Source organism: Microtus pennsylvanicus, chromosome 7, assembly GCF_037038515.1.
Source record: "Microtus pennsylvanicus isolate mMicPen1 chromosome 7, mMicPen1.hap1, whole genome shotgun sequence".
Taxonomy (NCBI): domain Eukaryota; kingdom Metazoa; phylum Chordata; class Mammalia; order Rodentia; family Cricetidae; genus Microtus; species Microtus pennsylvanicus.
This window is the reverse complement of record NC_134585.1, coordinates 1,887,472-1,911,112: the sequence shown is the minus strand read 5'-3', so window position 1 is coordinate 1,911,112 and position 23,641 is coordinate 1,887,472. Positions and strand designations below refer to the sequence as shown.

The window sequence follows — 23,641 nt, the reverse complement described above, 5'->3', positions numbered from 1 at the left end:
GGCATAAGAATCTGGTTTTGGATGCCAGCACCCACTTAAAAAGCTGCTCTTAGGGTTGGAGAAATCACTCGGTTAAGAGCACAGGCTGCTCTTACAGGGACCTGAGGTTCAATTCCCATTACCAGCATGATGGTTCACTACCATCTGCAATTCCAGTCCCGGGAAATCCCACCCTCCTTTCTGGCCTCCTCAGGCACTGCACACCATGTGGTGCACAGACATACATGCAGGCGAAACACCAGGGCACATAACACTTTTAAATATTAAAATAAAACACCGGGTATAGCCACACATGAGTGCTTGTAACCCCAGTGCCAACGAGGGCCTGGGATGAGAGGATCTGTGGGGCTCTCTGGCCGTCAGCCTAGCTCCGAGTTTAGTGAGAGTAAGATGGAGAGGAGAGACAGGACATCTGAGGTCTTCCACGCATGCACCGGTGTGTTTGCACGGGCGCCCATATGTCTTCAACACTCTCTCACACAAGAACGAGCTGTAGCTGCCTTGTGGGTTGGACTGGCACACTGGAACCTGAATGGTGCCCCGCACCCAGTTTCCATCTGTGTGGCTGTTCCTGCCAACGTCTGAGCCTAAACCGCTGCAGCGTGCAGGCCGCAGGTGAGAAGTCCAGAAAGCCAAGCTTGAGACCAGAGTCGAAAGGGCGCCTGGGAAGGACGCTTGTGTGGGCGTGGCCTCCTTTCTGGATGCCCACTGACTGCTTTGCAGCACTGAGGCCGGGTTCCACCTCACCGACCCAGAGCTTTTCTCTGTTCAGGAAGATTGGAAGTACTCGCTCCCTTCCGGAGCTACCCGCCAGCCCTTACACATGCTTCCTCTGCCCAGGGAGATAGCGTGGGACCCCTGGGGGTCTCTTCCCTGGGGCAGAGCTCCCAGGGAGCCAGAATTGATAAGCTGCTCCTGCAGATAGAGACCCACAGGGGAGCCTGTGCGCCAGGGATAAGGGGAGGGCTGGGGCTGAGGACTGGCATCCGCCTGTGGGCCTACTTCCCTCCTGCTCCATCTGAGGAAGTGTGGGGTCTGATTAAAGGTCTTGTTCCCTCTCAGCATCTCTTTGTGAGAACATGGGGAGGGAGTCTGGTTTACCTAGGAGGCCTGTTGACTCTTTTTCTTGTCCCCCGAATTCCCCGTTTGGGACTCCGGTTTTCCCCACTCTGTATCCGGGTCTCTCAACCTCTCTCTTCCTTACCCCCAACACACTCTTTTCCTCAGTTTCTCCTGACAGATGCCCAAGCTCTTCTCAAGTCCCTGGGCTTCCCTGTCCCTCTTGCCCTTGACAGAGACTTCAGACCCCATAGTAAGTCTTACTATGGGTCACTCAACTACCGGCTGCTTCAAGACAGGAAACCACGCCTTTTTGTAGGTGACACCACAGAATGCTGTTACTCCCTTCCTTATGTTCTGGCCCCTCCAGCTTGGTGGCTGTTGGAAACCAAGAGGAAGTAGAGTCATGCCCTCAGCCCCACCCCCTCGCCAAGGTTTTCAGGGAGTCCTTCAGGTGCCAGATGCCAAAGACACAGGACAGCAGGTCAGGCTTTCCGAGGTAGATGTCACCAAGATCACCTGGTCTTGTGGATGGGTGGGCTGTAGAGTTTACAAAGCAATAAGCCGTGTTAAAGCTACCGCACCTCCTCAGGAACCAGGACCCCTGTCTGCAATCCAACCCTAGCTCCGGGCAACAATTTCCCACGCTCAGGCCCTCTGGGATGTAAACCTCCACCCCACCCCACCCCTGCCCAGTTGTTCCTTACCTAAGGCGGGCCAAATGGATGTTCTCATAGACCTGGACTTCAGGTTTGAAGTGAGGAATTGAGGGTTCTGGGGAAAAGAAGTCGTACGATATATACAAGTCACCAGATAATTCAGGGATGTGTCCCTTGCTGTTCTGGCAGACAGAGGCCAGAGTCTAGATGTGAGGCCAACCTCTCTCACACCCGATGCCATCTCAGGGGAAAGACTCACCTCTGTCCCGAGACCCCTGGCCCCTCCGCCTCCAGAGCACGATGCTGAGGGCGATGATGGTGACTCCTTGGCATGCTGTGAGCAACAGCATCAGTAACCAGGGCACATCCCAGCTCGGGACGGAGACACAGGCGGCGGGTGTAGGTGCTGCGGAAGCTGCCGTGACAGCAAGACAAGAATGACCGGCACTGAGGGGTCTCAGGAAGGAAGCAGAATCATTCTGTGATGTCGCTTACACAAACGTCTGGTCTCCTGCCTTGAGCTGTCAGGAGAGGCAGCCCTGAGTAAGACGTGGCTTCCTGGCAGTCTAGTGGGATTTTCCTGCAGAAAATACTCAGGAGCACCCGGCCTGCAGCATCCACCACCATGAGACTTTGCTTATGGAAGCCAGGAGCCAATATCAGGGAGTAGCAATGAGGGGTCGCTCCCCGTCACACAGAGACAGCTGATTCCAGGCCCAGCCCAGCCATAACCTCCCTCACAATGATTCACATTTTCAAAGAAAAGTATTGCAGCTGGGCCCACGATGCAAGCCTGCAAACCGGCACCTGGGAGGTGGAGGTGAGAGGTAAGGAACTGAGTTTATCATCGACTCAGAGCTGGAGGCCTGCCTGGGCTGTGTGAAAGCCTGTCTCAAAGCCGAAGAAAGAGGGAGAAGTTCAAGGCCAACCAGGTCTACAAAGAGAGATACTACCATAAAAATAAAAAAGACAGGGGCTGCGGAGACGGCTCAGTGGTTAGCATGGTTGCCTCACAGGTGTAAGGACTGGAGTTCGAATCCCCAGAACCCGTGTGAATACTGGTTGGGCATGGTAGCCCACCTGTAATTCCGGCTTCTAAAGGCAGAGACGGGGTCCCCGGAGCAAGCGGGTTGGTGAGACTGCCCTTATCATCTAGCTCTGGCTTCGACTGAGAGACACTGCTTCATTGAATAAGATGTAAGAGCAATGGATTCCAGACGTCAACCTCAGGCCTCCACAGGCCCGCACACTCATGTACATGGGCGCACACATGTATGTGTTCCCACACATATGTAGACATGCATACGCACATGCATGTCTCACACACGAAAATGGGAAAAGAAAGAATACACGTGCTTTACGGTTTCCATTTCTTCATTCCCGTGTTCATCCTCGAGGCCTTGCCAAGACCTTTTCTCTTGAAACATCGGCCATTTGCTCCTCTCTCTGACTTACAAATGGGTTATTCTCCATCCAGGAGCATTCACTCTCTACATGGCCAGCTATGCTCCTTCTGCCGCCGCCTTCCCTGTCAGCAGGCCATTATACTACACTACCCGGGACCCCTCTTCAGAAGCCAGCAGCCCCAGCAATCCCTACGCACTTCCTCTCTGCCGTGCAAAGGTCCTCAGAAATAAAAGATTAGTCTGTTTCTTCTGTTTGTGTTTGAGACAGGGTCTCGCGCAGTCTAGACTGTCCTGGAACTCCTGCCTCAGTATCCCCAGGACTGCAGGGGTTGTACCACTGTGCTTGACTGATATACTGGTCCATGTCTTGTCTTTCTTTTTCTGGCAAGGTAGAGGGGGGTGGCGCAGGTCCCTTCTATATAGCCCTGGTTGGCCTAAAATTTGCTATAGCCCAGGTTGGCCTTGAACTCACAGACACTGACTGCCTCTGTCTCCTGAGAGCTAGGATTAAAGGCACAGGCTTATTTCTTTTATTGTGATACCTTCTTTTTGAGGGGAGGGGTTCAAGATAGGATTTCTCTGTGTAACAGCCCTGGCTATCCTGGAACTCTCTCTGTAGACCAGGCTGGCCTCAAACTCACAGAGATCCATCTGCCTCTGCGTCCTGAGTGCTGGGATTAAAGGCATGCGCCACCACCCCGCTGATGTTTTTTTTTTTTAAAGAAGTGGGGTTACATGCAGTGCAGACTGGCTTTGAACTCACTATAGAGACAAGGCTGTCCTCAAACTTCTTCTCCTCCTTCTACCCCCCAAGTGCTAGGAGGCATGTGACACCATGCCCTGCTTAGATTAGCCTATTTCTTTCTTGTGTGTGCACGCACATGTGTACATATTTGTATGTATGGGCATGCACATGTGTGTGTATCTGTGCATGCCTCTATGTGTGTGTGTGCATGTCCGTGTGTGCGTGTGTGTGTATTTGTGCATGCCTCTGTGTGTATGTGTGTGCATGGCTCTGTGTGTGTGCATGGCTCTGTGGCATGCACGTATGTGGAGGCTAAAGGTCAACCTCAGGTGTTGTTCCTTAGATGTCCGCCTTATTTTGTGAGACCAGGTCTCCCACTGGCCTGGAGCTCACATAGCAGGCCAGGCTAGCTGACCTGAGAGCCCAGGGATCTGTCTATCTGTCTCTGTCTCCCTAGTGTTGGGACTACAAGCACGCATCACCATGAATGGCTTTTGTATGTGACTTCTGAGTTCAAACTCAGATTTTAATGTTTGTGTCACAAGCAGTTTACTTGGCAGAACTCTCTCTTCACCCCTAGATTAATCCCTTTCTAAATAGGCCCAATAAGGCTTCTGGTCTGGCTATTCCTCTGGGAAGTTGGTTGGTCATGGGGGGTAGAGAAAAAAAACTTTCTATGCAGAAAAGCGACCCTCACCCTGGCCTGATTTGCATCCTTTTCCAACCTTGAAAGATGTTCCCAGAGAATACCCCTTTCTGTTTCTTAATTTCCTCCCTCACCTACCTGCCAGGCTAAAGCTGAATCTCTTGTTCTGAGGCATAAGGCAGCGGATGCTTCTCGGCTTACGGCCCTTGGCTTCAGAAAGCCCCTCTCCAGGACACACCAGCAGCAGGGCAGCCCCGTCACCCCAAAAGTACTGAGCATGTCCTTTCACAGGATTCCTCCCCTCTTGCCAGGTCACGGAGTCCAGACGCCTGGCAGGGACCACAGCACACAGGAGGGCAGAGCAGGAGAGGCCGTCTGGAGACTTCACAGAGAACTGGGACCCTGGCAAGAGAGGAGGACACCTCAGTTTCTCACGTGGTCTTCCCCAGTCTCCAGTGTCCAGAGAGGACTTTGCAGCCTCACTTACCTTTGAGCACGGAGACATCGTACACCCTCCAGTTCTGGTACTTGTGGTTCTGATCCAGCACCGTGCACCAGTACCGCCCAGCGTCTTCATCCCTGGGCCCCTCCAGCAATAAGGAGTAGTTCCCGAGGACTTTGAACCTGGAGTCATTTTCGGGTTTCCTTAGATCTGGAGCTGCCCTGTCTACTTGGATCTGGGCCACTAAGATGGTGGAGGAGGTTCCTGCAGGGCTGCGGAACCAGGTTAGGAGCTGGCCCCCACGTAGGGAAGGGGGTGAAGGACACGGCAGCTCCACTGACTCCCCGGAGACCACATAGACGGTGTGGATGCTGTCTGTGGAGAAACGGCGGTGTCAGAGTAGAGCCGTCTGTGCCTTCTCCAAGCCCCCACTTTGTCTCTAACTGCTGCCTGCCTTTCCTTTTGAGTCTCCAGGTTCATTTCTCAGTGACTGCTAAGCAGAAAGGGAGGTGGGCTGGGGGCATAGCTTAGTTAAGTGCTTGCCTGAGGTCTTGGGTTCCATGCCCAGCACTGAAAGAACAACAACAACAAAAAAACTCTTATCTGTGGATGGAGCTCAGATGGGAGGGTGCTTGTTTATTGCATGAAGCACTGACCCTGGCCCCAGCACTGGATAAACCCATATGCTGAATGTGCTGGTGCATGCTGGCGATCTTGGTGCATGCCAGCGATACTGGTGCATGCCAGCGATCCTGGTGCATGCCATTGATACTGGTACATGCCGGCGATGCAGACACCCAGGGACCAGAAGATCAGAAGTTCACTGTCATCCTCAAGGATGACATCTTTAAGGAGTTCAAGGCTACCCTGGGATTCATGAATCCCAGTAAGACTCGGGATGGGGACAGGGGAGGTGGGGTAGAGTATAAAGGCTTTCCATTTTTCCCTGCCAGCGAGAGGTTCTGAGACAGGACAGAAACAGGCTGCAATAGCTGGTGGAAGTCCTTATCTCTTCTAACATCTAAACATCTGTTTTTATTTCGTATAGGGAGCTAAGCCAGGGATGGCGCGCATGCCTGTAATACCAGCACTCGGAGGCTGAGGAAGGAGGTTACATTGTATAAGAAGTACCAAGCCAGCCAAGGCAATTATAAAGCAATGTCCTGTCTCAAAACAAACATAATAATAAAATAAGGGGAACTGTAAGCTGGTGGCACACACCTGCGGTAGTGGCATGCAGGAGGCAGAGGAAGGAGCGGGGCTGGGGCTGAGTTTCAGGGCCACCTGGACTGCTGGGAGCTTTCTTATTGATTTGACAAAATACCAAGCTAAAGCAACTTAAGGAAGTGAGATTTATTTATTTTTACTAATATTTTTTTTGTCTTTGTTTCTTTTGTTGAGACAGGGTTTCTCTGTGTAGCCCTGTCTGTCCTGGAACTCGCTCTGTAGACCAGGTTGGCCTCAAATTCACAGAGCTCCACCTGCCTCTGCCTCCCGAGTGCTGGAATTAAAGGTGTGTGCCACCACTTAGATTTACTGTGGCTCGTGGTTTAAGGAACACAGTCCATCGTAGTGGGGAATTTATGGTGGTAGAAATATGCTTGCCTCTAGATGGACTTAGGAGTAGACAAAGGGAACATCTCTCCTCTACTGGCTTTGTCCTTTCCCCATTTGAGTTAGTCTAGGACCCCAGTCCACTGATTGGTGCCACAGACATTTTAGGTAGTTCTTCCCTCCTCAGTTAAAACTCTCCGGAAATGCCCTCATTGACACGCCCGGAAGTGTGTGTACTACAGGAGTCACTATCACAATCACACTGCAAGACCCTCGTGGGTGTCCTCAAATCAGCTGCGTAGCTGAGAATTACCCAGATCTCCTGGTCTTGCTGTCGCCTCTCAAATTCTGGGATGGTGGGCAGTGCACACCCATTTCTGGGGTGACAGGGATCAAACTCTTGGCTGGAGATGAACCGAGACCTCTGTACATGCTAGGCAAGCATTCTTTGAGCCACATCCCCAGACCTAATCCTTACATTTTTGAAAACACAGGAAACTGTACATAGCTAGGCCCATGGTGCCTCTGGGTCTCCCCAGGACTGAAAGCGAAGAGAGCGCATAGAGGAGACGTCTGTCTTCCTGTGCATTTTCAGAAGTGCTGAGGAGGAAAAGCAGCAGCCCCTCCCAACTTTCCAAACAGCTGCAGGATGCTCCCCCCTTGCCCCTTACCTGCGGCAGCCTGGGGGTGCCCACACAAGAACAGGAGGAGGAGGGCGACCGTGGATGCCATGAAGACAGCCTGCCAAGTTGCCCTGCTCCAGAGACCTGGTGTTTCCAGGGAGGAAGCAGAACACAGATAAAGGCCCCACTCCCGGGGCTGGAGCCACTGGGCCTTGGGGGCAAGGAGAATGTGGGGGAGATAAAACTCAGTAGCATGTCTTCTGGGCAAAAAGGAACCTTCATCTTTAGCTCTTGGATGCAGTCCTGGTGTAAGCTGCTCTCGTGTGGAAAGAAGCCCAGATGTCTACCACTTCTCGGAGCCTTCTGGGCTTCTCATCTCTCAACCGTGAGCCAAATGACTCCGCCTGTGACATCAACCGTGAGCCAAATGACTCTGCCTGTTCTCTCCTTGGAACCCAACACAGAACTGTTCATCCAGACCGTGCTCCATCAGTGATCTCAAGTGACTTTTCCTGTGGTTACCTGGCATGCCATCGACCACTCCAGAACCCCGAGGAGTGTCTTTAGCTGTTCCTCAAGGAGAAACACAGCAGGGGCCTGGATTATTCATGACCTAGACTCGTGAGCACACCGTCATACACAACTAACTGCTTATGTTTAGTTAGTCTGCCGTTGCTGTTTTGTTTCTAGCCAGGGTTTCAGGCTGTCGGGGTTGTGCAGTTAGGGATGACCTTGACTTCTTGATCCTCTCCCTCCACCTCCCAAGGAATGAGGTGGGGTGATAGGTACGCATCATTATGAGCAGCTAGTTACTCATTTCAAATATAGGGCAAGTTCTTTGTCACCGAGGGATATCCCCAGCCATTAATTTATGGGCTGGTGAGTTGGCTCAATGGATAAAAGGCCTTTGCCAAGGAGCCTAACAGCCTGAGCTCCGTCCACAGGAGCCGCATGGAGGACAGAGAGAACAGACTCGCTGGCTATTTTTTGTTTTGTTTTTGCTATTTATTTATTCGTTTTTATTTTATATTCCCTCCCTCCACTCCTCTCATCCCCTCTTCCTGCACCCCTCCCCTTCCCTGGCTAGCTTTTATCATCAACATTACACCTTAGTGCCCTGTGGGAAGAATAATTTTTTTTTTTATTTTTGAGACAGAGTTTCTCTGTGTAGTCCTGGCTGTCCTGGAACTTGCTCTGTATACCAGGATACTCAGAGTATCCTGAACTCACACCGAGATCTGACTGCCTCTGACTCCTGAGTGCTGGGATTAATCATGCTCGCTACCACCTGGCTTGTTTCTTGAATTTCTTCCTTCAGTGACGGACTGTGATGTGGAAGTGGAAGATGAAAGAAACCCTTTCCTCAAGCTACTTCTGGTCATGGTACTTCACCACAGCAGTAGAAACCCTAACTAAGCCGGGTACGACAGTGTGCACCTTGAATCCCAGCACTCGAGAGGCAGAGCCAGGCGAATCTCTATGAAGCAGAGGCCAGCCTGGTCCAGGACAGCCAGCTCTACATACTGAGATCCTGTCTCAAAAACAAAATCAAACAAAACAAGGGGGAGGAGGGTAAAGCCCTAACAAAGTGTCTTAGATAGAGTTAACATTGCGTGATGAAACGACGTGACCAAAGCAACTTGGGAAGGCAAGGGTTTATTTGGCTTACACTTCCACATCATAGCTCATCATCAAAGGGAGTCAGGACAGGAACCCAAGCAGGGCAGAAACCTGGAGGCAGGAACTGATGCAGAAGCCAAAGAAGAGTGCTGCCTGCTTCTTTTCACCACACACCTGCACAACCACTAACAGCCACAGGGTGGAGTCCATACTGGGCTGCCTTGAAATCTCCTTTGCGGGTGCCATTAATCCAAGACTCTAGGACATGAAGGCTGTATGCATATGTGGATACATACACACACAATTTTAAAATTTGAACATGGTGAAACATAGTCTAATCCTAGCACTTTGAGATAGACTGGCCTGGAACTCTCTGCGTAGACCAGGGTGGCTTGGAACTCAGAGACCCATCGCTAGACTCTTCTTGAAGTTCTTGTCAAATGCTCCTACTTTCAGCCAGCGATCGTTCCAGAGCATGCTGACATTATGGGTTAGGAGGAAAAAAAGAAAAGATTTAAACACGCCGGGATTTGTTTGTTTGTTTTAACCCTCGACGTCCAGAATGCTTCTGACCAACTCCTGCACGGCGCAGCACCTTAGGTCCAACTGCGCGGAACCCTCCTCTCGCGGCGAGAACGCCAGGCCGGACCCGGCCACGGGGAAGAGCCGGTACGTGCTGACGTCACGCACACGCACGCACGCAGGACCTCTGAGGCCGAGGGCGGGGCCGGCGGGGACCTGAGGCCGAGGCACAGCGGCCCGAGCCGGGCCATGGCGAAGCTGCTGAGCTGCGTCCTCGGCCCCCGGCTCTACAAGATCTACCGGGAGAGGGACACGGATCGGGCCGCGTCTAGCGTCCCCGAGACGCCCACCGCCGTCCCCGCCCCCTCCTCCAGCTCCTGGGTGAGTCGCTTCCCCCCCGGCTGAGGACATGGTACGGTCCCCGCCGCGGCAGCCCCTCGCTGCCCGGACGCGTCCACTGTCGGCGGCGGGGGAGGCCGCTTGTCAAGCGGTCGCGCAGTCCGCCTGTGGGCGCTTCCCCGCTCGCAGTCACGCCGGGCCTGCCGCCGCCTCTCTCGCTCGCTCTCAGCGCTTGCGCCCGCTTCCCCCTCCGCGTCCCCCGGTTCGCGGCTGGTCCCAGTTGAGTCCGGAGTCGGCTTTTGCCCGTCTCCTCCCGAAGTCTTCCTCCCCTAGGCTGTGTTACAGACTTTCTCTCTAACCTGACTTTTCAGTTTGAAAATGACTTCCCCATGTCATGTCTCCACTTGTGCAGCACGAACCCACAAGCCTAGCCTGAAGACCAGGGTCGTCGCGTTCGCGACAGCCGCAGGTGGTGGTAGCCTGCCCTGCGAATCTTCTCTTCCCTTTTCATTGGCTGCAGATTGTGTTTTGTAGGAGTCTTTCCAAAGTGCCCACACCTCGTCACATTCTTCCCTCCCAGAATCGTCATGGAGTCTTTCATATCTACTCTCAACCCTCTTCCCGCATATACACAATCATGTTTATATCTTGGTTTTGGAGGGGAAAAGAAAAGAGCCAGTCTCCCAAATGCTGCTTTCACTTTTGCTTCCCAGTCAGGGTCAGAGGTGAGAAGTCAGACTCAGGGTCAGTAGAGGGGGCAGGAGTGTCCCAGGAGAAGTGGCCAGGGAGGCTGGAGCCAGGTGGTACGCGCTAGGACGTTAGGGCTTCTGGGTGGGAGGAAGGCTTGTCAGCTGGCAGGGTCCCTAACAGGCCGTCTGTTTTGGCAGGATACCTATTATCAGCCCCGTGCCCTGGAGAAGCATGCTGACAGCGTCCTGGCGCTGGTAAGTCAGTTCCACATCTGCGACTTGGTGGCTCTTGTCAGGCCCAGCCTGGGAGGTGGGGGTGCTCTGAGCTCTGTGCAGAAGAACTCACTAATGCATAAGCACCAGCCCACCCCTTAGTGCATACAGTTGGCACTCCCTCTCGGGGACTCCCTCTGTTGGAGCTGGTTGAGCCCTGAGGATGACACGTTCACCCTTGGGATCCTGTGCAGGTCTCTGAGCCTGCAGTCCCCAGTGACCTGTCCTCTTGGCAACTAACCTCTTTGGCTACAGAGGCAGCTGTTCCCTCTGGCAGCGTTCCTATGGTGACAGAGCCTAGGGCTGTCTTGAGTGGGGCCAACTACGAAGGCTTGATTAACTGAGTAGACAGAGAGGCTGGTGTCTCCAGTGTGATGAAACTGTGTCAGCCTCCCTTGTGCTCTGACGCACGACCTGGCAACAGATGTTTGTGACCCTACTGTGCGCATGATGTCAGGAGCAGAGCAGTTGAGTGTGTGGCTCCAGGATCCCCTGTCTGAGAGCCCAGGCCTGGGAGGCAGGACAGCGTGCTCACTGGCGTGTTGATTGCCTGTCTCCGTCTCTGCTGCAGGCTTCGGTCTTCTGGTCCATCTCTTATTACTCCTCTCCCTTCGCCTTCTTCTACTTATACAGGAAAGGTCAGTGTGCTTACTCTCAGAGGCGGCGGGGAGGAAGCGGGCAGGTGGCTGGCAGGACTTCTTCTTCCGCCAGGAGTCTTTTCCCCCTGAGTCAGTGGTTCTCAACCTTCCTAACCCCGTGACCCTTTAATACAGTTCCTCATGTGTGGTGACCCCCCAACCATAACATTTTTGTTGCTACTTCATAACTAATTCTGCTACCTTTATGACGCATCACGTAAATATTTTTGGAGACAGGTTTGCCAAGGGGTTCGTAGCCCCCAGGTTGAGAACCGCTGCTCCAAGAGCATGGTTTACCCAGAGAGAGGGTCTCGGATAGAGCTGTGGGCCCACTGGGAGGGTTGCTGAGAGGCTGGTGGGAGCCTCATGTCGTCTCTCTTCCTCCCAGGTTACTTGAGTTTGTCCAAAGTGGTGCCGTTTTCTCACTATGCCGGGACATTGCTGCTTCTGCTGGCAGGGGTGGCCTGCCTCCGAGGTGGGTGCAGAGGACCTGCAGGGAATAGCTGAAAATAATCTCACTTCAAGTGGCTCACACCATACATCCCATACGTGATAACCACCTAAACCATCGTGAGCTGGCGCTGCACCAGGGCTGCACAGAGCACCCGGCGGTGCAGCCACACATGCAGACGCTGTGCAGTCACAGATGCGCCGTCAGGTGGACCGCATTGTTTCCACTTACACAAGGCTCAGAAGAAGCATGAGCTGCCTCCTCTAATCCCAGTGCTTGGGTCAGAGTGAGGCGGGAGGTTGATGAGTTCCCGGCCAGCCTAGGCTACCTGGGCCAGCCCGGGCTGCTTGGGGGGTTTCTACCTCAATCAGTGAATAAGTATGTAAGCAAAGGTCAGAACACGTGCATATGTGATGAGACCCAGAAGACACACACGTGTGGTCCTCTCAAAGACTGCCAGGGGCAGTACAGGCTGTGGAGATCCCTGGTGGGAGATGGCTCTGGTTTGGTTTTTGTTTTTGTATTTTTTACTCATTTTTAAAATTGTGCCTCTGTGTGTGTGTGTGTGTAGGTCTGTATTTAGGTCTGTGTGCATGAGTGCAGGTGCCTGAAGAGGCCAACGGAGTCAGGTGACCCTGGAGCTGGAGACACAGGCGGTTGGTTGTAGCCACCTGATGTGGGTGCTCGGAACCAAATTTGGGCCGTCTGGGAGAGCAGTGTGTGCTCTTCACTGTTGAGCCATCTTTCTAGCTCAGTACTTTGCATTTTTAAAAAAGGATTTGTTTATGCACTTTTTATCAATGTGGGCGTGTGGGCCTGATTTGCCTTTGTGTATCACGTGTGTGGATTCTCTTGGAGGCCAGCAGGCGTCAGATAGCTGGGAACTGGAGATACAGGCCTTTGTGAGCCACCTGATGTAACAGGTGCTGGGGGTGAACCTGTGTCCTCTGGAGGAGCAAGAGGAGCTTTCGCCACTGAGCCATCTCTCCAGCTCTTATTTGTATTTTTAACTGAATTCTGCCGGGCGGTGGTGGCACATGCCCCTAATCCCAGTGCTTGGGAGGCAGAGGCAGGCAGATCTCTGAGTCGAGGATAGCCAGGGGTACAGAGGGAAACCCTGTCTCAGAAAACAATCAACAATAAAGCTGTATGTTGTCTGTGGATAGCCCAGGATTCTAGGTGTACCCCACCACACCCGGCTGCATTTACTATCTTGACATAAATGGCACTCCACACGAACTCTTCTCAATGTTGTGTTGATGCCGTGGAGCCCAGTTTTGCTTTCCTTGTAGCGCTTGCCCTCTGGCAGCCTCCCATTGGCTGGTTTGTTGTCTTTTCCCCTCCTCACCCACCTCAGGACTAGGAGCTGTGTCTGTCTGCCTGCCTGCCTGTCTCCGTGGGTAGGATGATCCCTAGCACACGGCACCTGCCAGGTCCGAGTCGGGGAAAATGTAGAGCTCAGGCCTCCTCCCTACAGGAGTGAGGAGAGGCATCACCACTGAGGCCAGCTGCCTTCGGGAAGAGAAAGGAAGCCAGCAGAAGCTCCAGGAATTGGAGGGGACAAGGATGGGTCAGGAGCGAGTGAAAAGGGGCCCCCGAGAGGCAGGAAGGGTCAGGGGGGCAAACGCAGGGAATGAGGGTGGGGAAGTAGTTGTGAGCAAGGCCTTGGCACCATGGGCAGGGGGTTAGGAGCCCGCAGAAGCAAGCTGGGGACCCCCTGGAGAGGACAGGAAGAAACAGGCTTAGCACAGGAGTAGTAAGTTTGCAGGGCTTTGACAGCTCTGCTAGGGAGAGACTTGCTGGTTTACAGAGACAGAAACTGCCAGGCCCTAGCGTCTGGGAGGCTGAGGCAGGAGAGTAGCTGAGAGCTCTAGGTCATCCTGGCCTGTGTACTGAATTGCAGGCCACCTGGGCACAGAGTAAACCCTGTTTCCAAAACAAAACAAAAGAAATGAACTGAAGTGTCCGGTATGTGATGGATGCCGGGAATCTCAGTACGTGGGAGAGTCAAAGCCAGAACTTACGGCATAGTGAGTTCCAGGCCAGCTAGAGCTACACAGCGTGACCATATCTCAGAAGAAAAAGCAAAGCAAAACAGACAGAAGAACAGAAGGGCTGGTGAAATGGCGTAGCGGGTAAAAGCTCTGGCTGCACAAACCTGGAGACTTGAGTTCAATCCCCAGATCCCACAGTGGGAACAGAGTCCTGACGCTGTCCCCGGGTCTACTCATTCCCGCTGTGGCGCTCGCATGCCCACACTCAAACACGCGCACACACAATATAAAATAATGAGACTCTCAGGAGAAGACTCCTGCAGCTGTGTCCCCACGTGAGAGGCCCTTGATTCCTTCTGCTTCTTTGTCCTTCCAGGGCCGCCTCGCCCATTTCCAATTCATCTCTTAATTCCTTGATATCTGGCTTCCCAGTTCACCTAATACGTTTTCTGTCCTCTCTGTCCAGGCATCGGCCGCTGGACCAACCCCCAGTACCGGCAGTTCATCACCATCTTGGAAGCCACACATCGGAACCAGTCTGCAGAAAACAAGGTGAGGGTCCTGCTGCCCCGCCTCCCCGAGCTCCAGGCACCAGCTTCTGCTGGGTCTCTACCACACACTGCCATGCGCTTTCTGAGCGTCTCATGGATAGTCGGCTAGAACATTCCGCTCCCTCTCCACTTCCACGCTCGAGAATTGTCTCAGCATAGATGCCCGCAGTGTCCCTGAGAAGAGGAGCCCTCTGTCCCAGCGGCTCAGTTCTGAGCACCACACTGGCTTTGGGATAGACTGAATTGGGCAGGTGTGTGCACTCCCGTGCCCGCAGGGCACCGCATCCTTTAAACTGTGCCAGGCCTGCTGTTACTGGAGTGACTGTCTTTGGGATGGGCTCTGGGGCCTCATACAGCGACTTCCTGCTGCAGAGGGGTCAGGCATGCTGCACACGCCCTTCCCAGTCGTCTGCCTCTTGGCCTCTTTCCTCAGACGTACAATGAGGAGTAAGACCAAGAGGCTCCTGACCTGTCAGTGACCTGTGTCAGGGTGCCACGTGTCCGGCCAAGCCTGGTTGGGATGTGCTTTGCTCGTCCTGTTTTCTCATTTACATTTTTGTATATTTTTTTCCATTGCTCTTTCTTAGACAAGTTATTTTTGAAAATGTCAGAAGCATTTCTGTGGCAAAAATAAAAAATAATCCTCAAAATAGAGACCATGGAGCTCTGGGTATGGGGGAGGACAGTGGATTATGAAGACGCAGCCCCACTGCCCACAGCGCGTGGCCCAGTGCAGTAGGGGGACGCAGGCAGAGGTAGTGCTGGCCTCTGGACACCATGGCTGGGGAGTGAGGTGGCTGTGCGCACGGGGGAGCCCACTGTGGGTGTGACTGTCCTCTCAGCCATGGGACCATCAGTTTATTTGGCTGGGGGAGTCTCCCAAGACACAGCTTCTCTGTGTAACCCCGTCTGTGCTGTAGCTTGCTCTGTAGACCAGGTAGGGAGGATGACTCGGCAGCCAGCAGCCCTCATCCCATCTTTGCACAGAAGCATCACCCTTAGGGTGGGTCAGCCTTAGATATTTCTGTGGTGGTTTTTGTTTCTGTTTTTGAAGACAGGGTCATGCTATGTAGCCCAGGCTGCCCTGGTATTTCCAGTGATCCTCTTGCCTCTTGGGTGAGGTCACAACATATGCTACCATGAAATAGAATCTCACTCCACATCCCAGGCTAGCTTTAAACTCCCTGTACGTCCCCGGCTGGCCCCCAGCTTTGGAATGTTGGGATTGTAGACACAATGCTGTTGTTCCTGGCTTTTTCAGTGTTTGGGTGGCTTTGGGAATTGAACTTAGGGCATCATGAATGCTAAGCAGCACCCTACCCCAGCCTTAGATTTTCAGGAGCAGGGTTAAGAGTTGTAGAGATAGACAATGAGCTGGCCGGGGAGGCAGCTGCCTGCTCCCAGTATTGTGGTCATAGAAGTGAGAAGGCCCTGACCTCCGCTCGCTGTCCCTGCCCGATAAGGCTGTCGAGGATCACAGCTGGGCCTCCCTTCAGCTCTCACTTGTCCGTTCTTCTCCTTTCTGTGCCCACCGCAGAGGCAGCTGGCCAACTATAACTTCGACTTCAGGAGCTGGCCAGTCGACTTCCACTGGGAGGAGCCCAGCAGCCGGTGAGGCTCCAGTTATTCAGCTCTTCCCCGTTGGCCCTGCCTCGCAACCCTGTCCTCATCCCTCCCGCATCCCCCAGACATCTTCGGTCTAGCCTGCTCTTCCTCACCCTGTTCTCTTCCTTGTTCCCTTCCTCAGCAAGGGGTCCCGAGGTGGCCATTCCCGCAGGGGCGTGGCCCTGCTCCGCCCAGAGCCTCTGCACCGGGGAACAGCAGACACATTCCTCAACAGGGTCAAGAAGCTGCCGTGCCAGATTACCAGGTAGGAAGTGGGGGGGAGGCAGCTGGGGGAGGGGATGTAGGCAGGGCCCCTGGACTCTGACTTTGGGGTCTCGTGCTGTGTGTCTCATGCGGGGGGAGGGGGGCTCTGTGAGGCCCAGGCTTCTTTGGGGAGCACTTGGAGAACCAGGATGCTGCAGGTCTACTGATGCAAAGCTCCGAGCAGCTGGAGGAGCAGCAGGCCCCTCAGTGAAGACAAGACTCCTTGCTTTTCCTGGACAGGCTCTAGGGTGCCACTGTACAGTTGTCCTGGCCCTGCTGCTCGACTCCCCATCTTGGCTCTCACTGTGCCTCAGTTTCTTCATCTGAGTGCCTACCTCACTGGAATTGTTAGATGAACTGGTAACACTGGGAATGGCAGCCACTTTCCCTGCCTGCCTGTGGGCAGAGCAAAGCCAGAGGGCTCAGTGGTGTGGTGGGAACTGGCGGTTTCAGACCAGCTGTGGCAGACTGACAGAGAGACACCCCCCCCACACACACACACCCACATACACACACGCCCACTGAGTGCTCAGTCTCACAGAGCAGGAGATGTTGGGAGTGAGCCCCAGGCTCTAGGATGCTGAGGAAGGGGGAGGGACTTCTCTTTGGCTGTTGAAACCTGACCTGAGAAAAATTTCTGAGGGGATGTTGGCAGGGTGGCGCAGTGATGCCCTCGGCTTAGCCGGAAGTGGCTACATGCCCACCGCATCTTACCTACCGCGGGAGTCCACACACATGGAAGGGGTACTCTCCTTGGGCAGCTCCTCTGTGGCAGGTATTGTCACCATGAACATAACAGCCGGGTGTCTGCTCTGACAGGAGTGTCGCCCAGGCTGGTCCTGAGTCCCGGTCCTCCCGAGGACTGGGAACACAGGTGTGTTGCTGTGCCTGGCTCTGTGAGTCTGGAGGTCACTGTGGTGAACCACAGGCCGCCACTTGTGTTGTTTTGAGTGGTGCCGGGGTAGGACCACACTAGGCCAGTGCTCCCCCACTGAGCAGCAGTCACCCGGTCCTACTTGAGGATAAAACTTTGAAACACGTTCATGTATGTATGTGTGGGGCCCTCCTACCGTGTGGGGCCCCAGCATTGAATGCCTGTTAGCAAATCCCTCTACCCAGTGAGCCATCTTGCTGGCCCTTGAGAACCTTTAATAAGGTGTATTTTTATGCATTAACAGAATTATATTTGAGAACTGCACTTATGTGTTGTACCTAGAAATTGTCTCGTAAAACTCTCGGGGTCATATCCAAGCAGTCCCCAGTTTGCTATAGTTTAGCTTTTGAGTTTTGGATTCGTTCCCTGCCTAGCAATGGGTAGCGTGGTCTGTGGTGCCACGCAGGGCCTGAGTCACTCCCTCCTCAGCCAGGGTGCTTTCCACTGGTGTGGGCGGCTCCACCGTCGTGTTCAGTCGGCTGTGGGGGCCAAGTGCTCTTGAGGCCTCTGTTATTTCCAACTTATGATGTTTTTTCAGGACATAACCTGACATAAGTTTGGGGGCATCTGTGCATTTGTATCGTACTGGGCCACAATATAAAATGTTTTTGGTGTTTTCATAGCTGGGACCCAAACGCAGGGGCTCACACGTGCTAGGCAAGCCCTCTGCCACTAAGCTATGTATGGTCTGCATTCCTGAAACCCTAAAATGGACATCTTATAGAAAAGGTTGGGAAACACCGACTTGCACGGTTTCATCGAGGGCTGACAGTGGGCAAGGTTAGCATGCCCTGGAGTTTGACTGCAGGTGCTGAGATCAGTCCCTGGGCCGTGCTGGCCTGGCCTCACTACCCGTGTCCCCACAGCTACCTGGTGGCGCACACGCTGGGGCGCCGGATGCTGTACCCGGGCTCTGTATACCTGCTCCAGAAGGCACTCATGCCTGTGCTGCTGCAGGGCCAGGCCCGCCTGGTGGAAGAGGTGAGACTCCACCTGCTGCCCGCCCTGCCACCCTAGGGATGCGCTCCCGCCCTCATGACCTGTTTTTTGCATCTCCCTTGCTCAGTATAATGGGCGCCGGGCAAAACTGCTCTCCTGCGATGGTAACGAGATTGACACCATGTTTGTGGACCGGCGGGGGACAGCTGAGCCCCAGGGACAGAAGCTGGTGAGAAGGGGCAGGGAGCAAAAGGGGGTGGTAGGGGGCAGTAGAGTCTAGGGCCCCAGTGCCACAGAGCCTTTGCTGTGGAACCTCGGTTAGGAATAATGTCATCCAAAACAAAACAAAAACTACTGGGCGGTGGTGGTGTATGACTTTATCCCAGCCTCAGAGGACAGAGGCAGGTGGATCTCTGAGTTCAAGACCAGCCTGGTCTACAGAGGGAATTCCAGGGCAGCTAGGGAAACACAAACTCTTGTCTCAGAAAAAAAAAAAAAAAGAATAATGCCGTCTTCCAGCTCCCCCCAGGACCTCTCCATAGGTAGCTCTGAGAGGAGCAGGAGGAGGACATGGAGTTGGGGTTTCTCAGTTAGCACTTGCTTAGCTTTCATGCTCAGTCCCACATACGCTGAGAATGGGGGTGCGTGGCTGCAACCCCAGCACTCAGGAGTGGAGGCAAGGGGATCTGGGGCTCAAGGCCAGGGCTTTGTTGATGGTTCAGTGGCTGAAGTTTGCCGTGCAAGCGCGAGGACCTGAGTTCTGATCGCCAGAGCGCGTGTAGAGCATGTGCAATGCAGCCACAAACAGCACAGGCGGAGTGACGGCAGAGCTGTCGAGCACACAGCACAGGCGGAGTGACGGCAGAGCTGTAGAGCAGAGCACACAGCACAGGCGGAGTGACGGCAGAGCTGTCGAGCACACAGCACAGGCGGAGTGACGGCAGAGCTGTCGAGCACACAGCACAGGCGGAGTGACGGCAGAGCTGTAGAGCACACAGCACAGGCGGAGTGACGGCAGAGCTGTCGAGCACACACATGTGCGCACACACGAGTGTGCACATGAGCGCTCATGCACACACACAAGTTTAAGGTCTCATCCTTGGCTACACGCTGAGTTGCAGCCAGCCTGTGTCTCAAAAAAGAAGTAAAAGTTCACAGATTAGAGCCTCATAGGGACGCAGAACTGTAGTGTGCGCAATTCCCCCCTCCCGAGTTCAGTCACCAGCACCAGAAACGGACAGAGGAAAGGACTGTCTGAGCTCGGGATACAGGGAGCCCAGTGTGCAGGAAGCACACACAAAGCCTGGCATGGCGACCCTGTCACCCAGCACTGAGGAGGCAGAGGATCTGCCACATACTGAGTTCAAGGCCTGTCCGGGACACAGAAGACCCCGAGGCCCCGCAACAACAGACAGTAGATGGGTGGTGGTGCAGGCTGGATTCTGCGCCCAGGAGGTCAGGCAGGCTTTGAGTTTCAGGCCAGCCTGAACTACCTAGCAAGATTCTGCCTCAAGAAAACAGAAAGGTGGCACACGTCTTTAATCCTAGCACTTGGGAGGCAGAGGCAGGCGGATCTCTGAATTTGAGGCCAGCCTGGTCTGCAAGAGCTAGCTCCAGGACAGCCAGGACTGTTTCAGAGAAACCTATCTTGAAAAACAAAACAAAAATCGTTTGCCACATGCTCACTGCCTGTGAGGTGGGACTGTGTGAGTCCACTCTGTGGGTGATGGACTCGTCTGCAGAGTGGCTGCCAGCCTCGCAGCTCGTGAGCAGTGCTGGAACCTGACCTGGGTGGCCAGGCCCCAGTGTTCTGTGTCCTTAAGGTGGCCCTGGCCTGGAAAGACTGCAGGAGTCCAAGGTTTGGGCTCTCCTGGCTGTCACTATCTCTGAGCTTCAGCTTGGCGCAGCGAGCAGAAAAGCTGTCTGCTCACTTCGGAGAATCATAGGCCCTAGGGCATGGGCTCTGGGTCCACCCCCAGCTGTCCCCAAGCCCCCTCATCCCGTCCTGTTAGAGGCCTCCCTGGTGGCCTGAGCTCAGCCTGGATGGTCTGATGGTCTCCTGAGGCTCTGCTGCACAGACTGCCCACCCCAGCACCCTCCCAGCCCTCCTCCTCTTCCTCCCCAGGTGATCTGCTGTGAAGGAAATGCGGGGTTCTATGAGGTGGGCTGTGTCTCCACACCCCTGGAAGGTAGGCCCTTGGTTCATGTTCCTTCCTGGCACTGCGGTAGCTTCGTCATGCTTGCCTGCCTGCCCTTCCCCACAGGGTCACACAGCCTCACCTCCTCCCTGTGTTACAGCTGGCTACTCCGTCCTGGGCTGGAATCACCCCGGTTTTGCTGGAAGCACGGTGAGACCCTGTCCGGAACCCGTCCTTTCCCAGGGTTGTGCGTGTCTTCCTCTGCTCAGCCATGGGAGGAAGGAAACTGGTGCCTGTTTCTGCAGGGCCTTCCACGTGTGACCTGGGTGCTGGGGACGCCGACAGGCAGAGGGGCACAGTGGGTCCCATTGTCTCTGTGTTACAGGGTGGCTGCGAGAAGGGTCCACACTAGGTGAGCTATCCTCAGGCTGACCCCGCCCTGCTTCTGCCATCTTCCTGCAGGGGGTACCATTCCCACAAAATGAGGCCAATGCCATGGATGTGGTAGTTCAGTTTGCCATCCACCGCCTGGGCTTCCAGCCCCAGGATATTGTCATCTACGCCTGGTCCATCGGAGGCTTCACTGGTACCTGCCACCCCTGCTCGTCCCACCCAACACAGATTCTTGTCCCTGCCTAGGAGATGTGGGCACAGGCATTGGTAGCTCCCAAAGGGGGAAGCGGCTTCCAGAGAAAGAGGTTGAAGTGGATAAGAGGGACCTAAAGGAAAGGTGCCTGCTTGCACTTCTGAGCCACCCCCTTCTTGTTCTGCTAGCCACGTGGGCAGCCATGTCCTACCCAGACATCAGTGCTGTTATCCTGGATGCCTCCTTTGATGACTTGGTGCCCTTGGCCCTGAAGGTCATGCCCGACAGCTGGAGTGAGTGCAGCTCCCCTGCTTGTTCTGGGGGAGGGGTGGCCAGCTCTGGGCTCTTCCGACTAGGTCCTGTCCAGTGGACGGGGGGGTGGGGGGTGGACAAGGTCTTCATCTCTGCCCCCCTCACCGTGTCCCCCCAGGAGTCCTGGTGACCAGGACTGTGAGGCAGCACCTCAACCTCAACAACTCGGAGCAGCTGTGTAGGTGAGAGCGGCCATCGCCTTAGCTGGCCACCTTCCCCAGGCCCTGTGAGACCCTGAGTCTGCTCACTCACAATCTGGCAATGACAGGTGAAGCCTGGCTCCACAGGGGGCTTCCCCAGGGCCAGTCTGAGCCTGCACCCTCCTGCCTCCAGTGGTGGCCTGGCTCTCTCTGAGCTCTCCTTCCTGCTGCTCTGTTCCGAAGGTTCCAGGGCCCTGTGCTGCTGATCCGCAGAACCAAGGATGAGATCATCACCACCACGTGAGTGCCCTGGCTCCACACACACGCACACACACACCACGTGATTGCCTCGGCTCCACACACGCATGCACACACACACATGCCACGTGAGTGCCCCGGCTCCACATACATGCGCGCACACACACACAGGTTTGCGCACACACACCATGTGAGTGCCCGGGCTCCTTCCGCCTATGCCTACCATGTACCCGGGTCTGGAGACTCTCCCTGCCCAACCCCCCTAACCAGGGTATCTCTGGCTGCCCCCAGGGTTCCTGAGGACATCATGTCCAATAGAGGCAATGACCTCCTGCTGAAGCTCCTGCAGTTCCGGTGAGAGCTGGGGATGTGCACAGCTAGGCCGACAGCAGCACAGGGAAGAAGTGGGGTGAGGGCTGAGCAGTGCAGTGGTTCCATCCCATCCTGTCCCCCCAGGTACCCTCGAGTGATGGTGGAGGAGGGGCTCCGAGCTGTGAGGCAGTGGTTGGAGGCCTCGACCCAGCTGGAGGAAGGTGAGGCACCTGAGGTGGGCGGGCCGGGCGGCAGGGCCTGGTGAGGAGGCTTGTTGATGGACACTCTTCTTTCTCCCTGGGCAGCTTCCGTTTACAGTCGGTGGGAGGTGGAGGAGGACTGGTGTCTGTCGGTGCTCCGCTCCTACCAGGCAGAGCATGGACCCGACTTCCCCTGGAGTGTGGGTAAGGAGGACCCGCGTGGTGGGGTGTGAAGAGGGGGACGGATCCTGGATCCCAGACAGCAGATTTGAGGGCCTCTTCTCTGCAGGGGAGGACATGAGTGCGGATGGGCGGAGGCAGCTGGCGCTGTTTCTGGTGAGCTCAGGAGTGGGGTGAGGGAAAGGTCCTGTGGAGGGGGCTTATGCAGGGCTGAGGCATGGGCTCGGGAAGGTGCTCACATCACCCACTCTGCCTTTCTCCAGGCCCGGAAACATCTGCACAACTTTGAAGCCACGCACTGCACCCCACTCCCAGCCCAGCACTTCCAGATGCCCTGGCACCTCTAGGGACCACATTTAGACTCTTCTGGAAGGACGAGATGGGAGGAGACGTGAGGGGACGTTTTGTGATTCTCTCTATTGGTGTTGCTGTTTATAGTCTGGGCAGTGGGGCTACCCTCTGACCACTGTCCTCTTGCACGTTCCCCTCATCCACATGGACGCACTAGCGCTCCCCAGCACACACCCTGCATTAAATGAATGATTTATTCCTAATAATTAATAAAAAGGTATTTTTTCTACTATCTGGCTGACTGTGAGGTTTTTTTTCCAGATGTCCAGGCAACTAGTGGCTAGGGTAGGGGGAGCAGAAGCCCCAGAGGGTGAGACTTTGGGAAACTCCACTCGGGCCAGTTTAACTCTGTCTCTGCCACAGCCATCATGAACTCGGTCTCCAGTCCAATGCAGACCATTTCAGCACTGTGCCCAATGTATGCATAGAGCGCCCCGGCTCTCATGGCTTCCTCCCAGGCCTTGCCCTGGCCTGGGAGGTGGCCCTGATTGGCAACAGCAGTCTGTAGGGGACAGTTTTGCCGGCTTAGCTTTTCTCCTGAAGGGACCTGTCCCTCTCCCCCCTTTTCTTGCTCAGCTCTTGCTATCTCTGCAAGGGACAGGGAGTGATCCTGCAGCAAACCAAACCCTGTCCTCAGAGTTGTCACCAAGTCTGCACACCCTGTTTACAGTCCAGCAAACAGGGCCAGTGGGGAGCCGGGGCCAGGTGCCAAGTCCTGTCATCCTGTCCTGGCCTCCTTCCCTTGGAAACCTCTCTTCAGGTGAAGTAACCCCAGCTCCTCCACTTGGGGCCATTGTTTTCAACAACAGTGGTTAGCAAAGGCCTCAGCATTTTGTGCTGGTTAGTCTTGGGGTGATCCTGTGTGGCCTCTGATCCCAGGGTACCACTTCTGACCATGGGCAGAGGCCATCAGGCAGCTCAGGGACAGTTGACAGTGTGCTGAACCCTAACACAGCGGAGGGCTGAGGATGAGGTGACATGACAGGTTTGGGGTGAGGAGGGGAGGTGGTCCTCACCTCCCAGTGCTCAGCTTCAGCACAGCAGAGCTGCTACCGACGGGTGGATGTGCGGATGTGCGGATGCGCTCTCTGACCCACCCTGGAGGTAGACACAGTGGGAAGTGGGTAGCAAGAGTGTTGCTACTCTTGGCAGGGCGTGGTGGCGCACACCCTTAGTCCCCACACTCAGTAGACAGAGGCATGCAGATCTCT

At 54.8% G+C, this 23,641-nt stretch overlaps 2 protein-coding genes across 2 annotated transcripts; one reads left to right on the top strand and one right to left on the bottom strand.

Annotated features, from left to right (window-relative positions):
- Window positions 1–1,524: 1,524 nt before the first annotated feature.
- Ly6g6f (lymphocyte antigen 6 family member G6F) lies at window positions 1,525–7,259 on the bottom strand. Its single transcript, XM_075978767.1, has 6 exons — window positions 7,183–7,259; window positions 5,003–5,332; window positions 4,654–4,917; window positions 1,978–2,133; window positions 1,767–1,833; window positions 1,525–1,599 (listed from the first exon to the last, which is right to left on the bottom strand). The coding sequence occupies exons 1-6, from the start codon at window positions 7,241–7,243 to the stop codon at window positions 1,575–1,577; spliced, it is 903 nt and encodes a 300-aa protein (XP_075834882.1). The 5' UTR covers window positions 7,244–7,259; the 3' UTR covers window positions 1,525–1,574.
- A 2,192-nt stretch (window positions 7,260–9,451) lies between these two features.
- On the top strand, window positions 9,452–22,660 carry Abhd16a (abhydrolase domain containing 16A, phospholipase). The gene is made up of 20 exons (XM_075979430.1): window positions 9,452–9,657; window positions 10,503–10,559; window positions 11,149–11,215; window positions 11,604–11,690; window positions 14,127–14,212; window positions 15,749–15,822; window positions 15,959–16,081; window positions 17,881–17,995; window positions 18,081–18,182; window positions 20,079–20,142; window positions 20,252–20,301; window positions 20,554–20,677; window positions 20,866–20,970; window positions 21,108–21,171; window positions 21,373–21,429; window positions 21,679–21,741; window positions 21,844–21,920; window positions 22,005–22,103; window positions 22,189–22,235; window positions 22,343–22,660. Exons 1-20 carry the CDS (start codon window positions 9,526–9,528, stop codon window positions 22,424–22,426), a joined length of 1,677 nt encoding a protein of 558 aa, XP_075835545.1. The 5' UTR covers window positions 9,452–9,525; the 3' UTR covers window positions 22,427–22,660.
- Window positions 22,661–23,641: the final 981 nt, after the last annotated feature.

Coding starts and splice junctions, on each gene's coding strand:
- Ly6g6f (XM_075978767.1), bottom strand. CDS start 7,243: ATGGCATCCACGGTCGCCCTCCTCCTCCTGTTCTTGTGTGGGCACCCC. Junction 5,333..7,182: donor GCACCCCCAGGCTGCCGCAG/GTAAGGGGCAAG, acceptor GTTTCTCCACAG/ACAGCATCCACACCGTCTAT. Junction 1,834..1,977: donor CCAGGGGTCTCGGGACAGAG/GTGAGTCTTTCC, acceptor TCTTTTCCCCAG/AACCCTCAATTCCTCACTTC.
- Abhd16a (XM_075979430.1), top strand. CDS start 9,526: ATGGCGAAGCTGCTGAGCTGCGTCCTCGGCCCCCGGCTCTACAAGATC. Junction 14,213..15,748: donor ACCAGTCTGCAGAAAACAAG/GTGAGGGTCCTG, acceptor TGCCCACCGCAG/AGGCAGCTGGCCAACTATAA. Junction 18,183..20,078: donor AGCCCCAGGGACAGAAGCTG/GTGAGAAGGGGC, acceptor CTTCCTCCCCAG/GTGATCTGCTGTGAAGGAAA.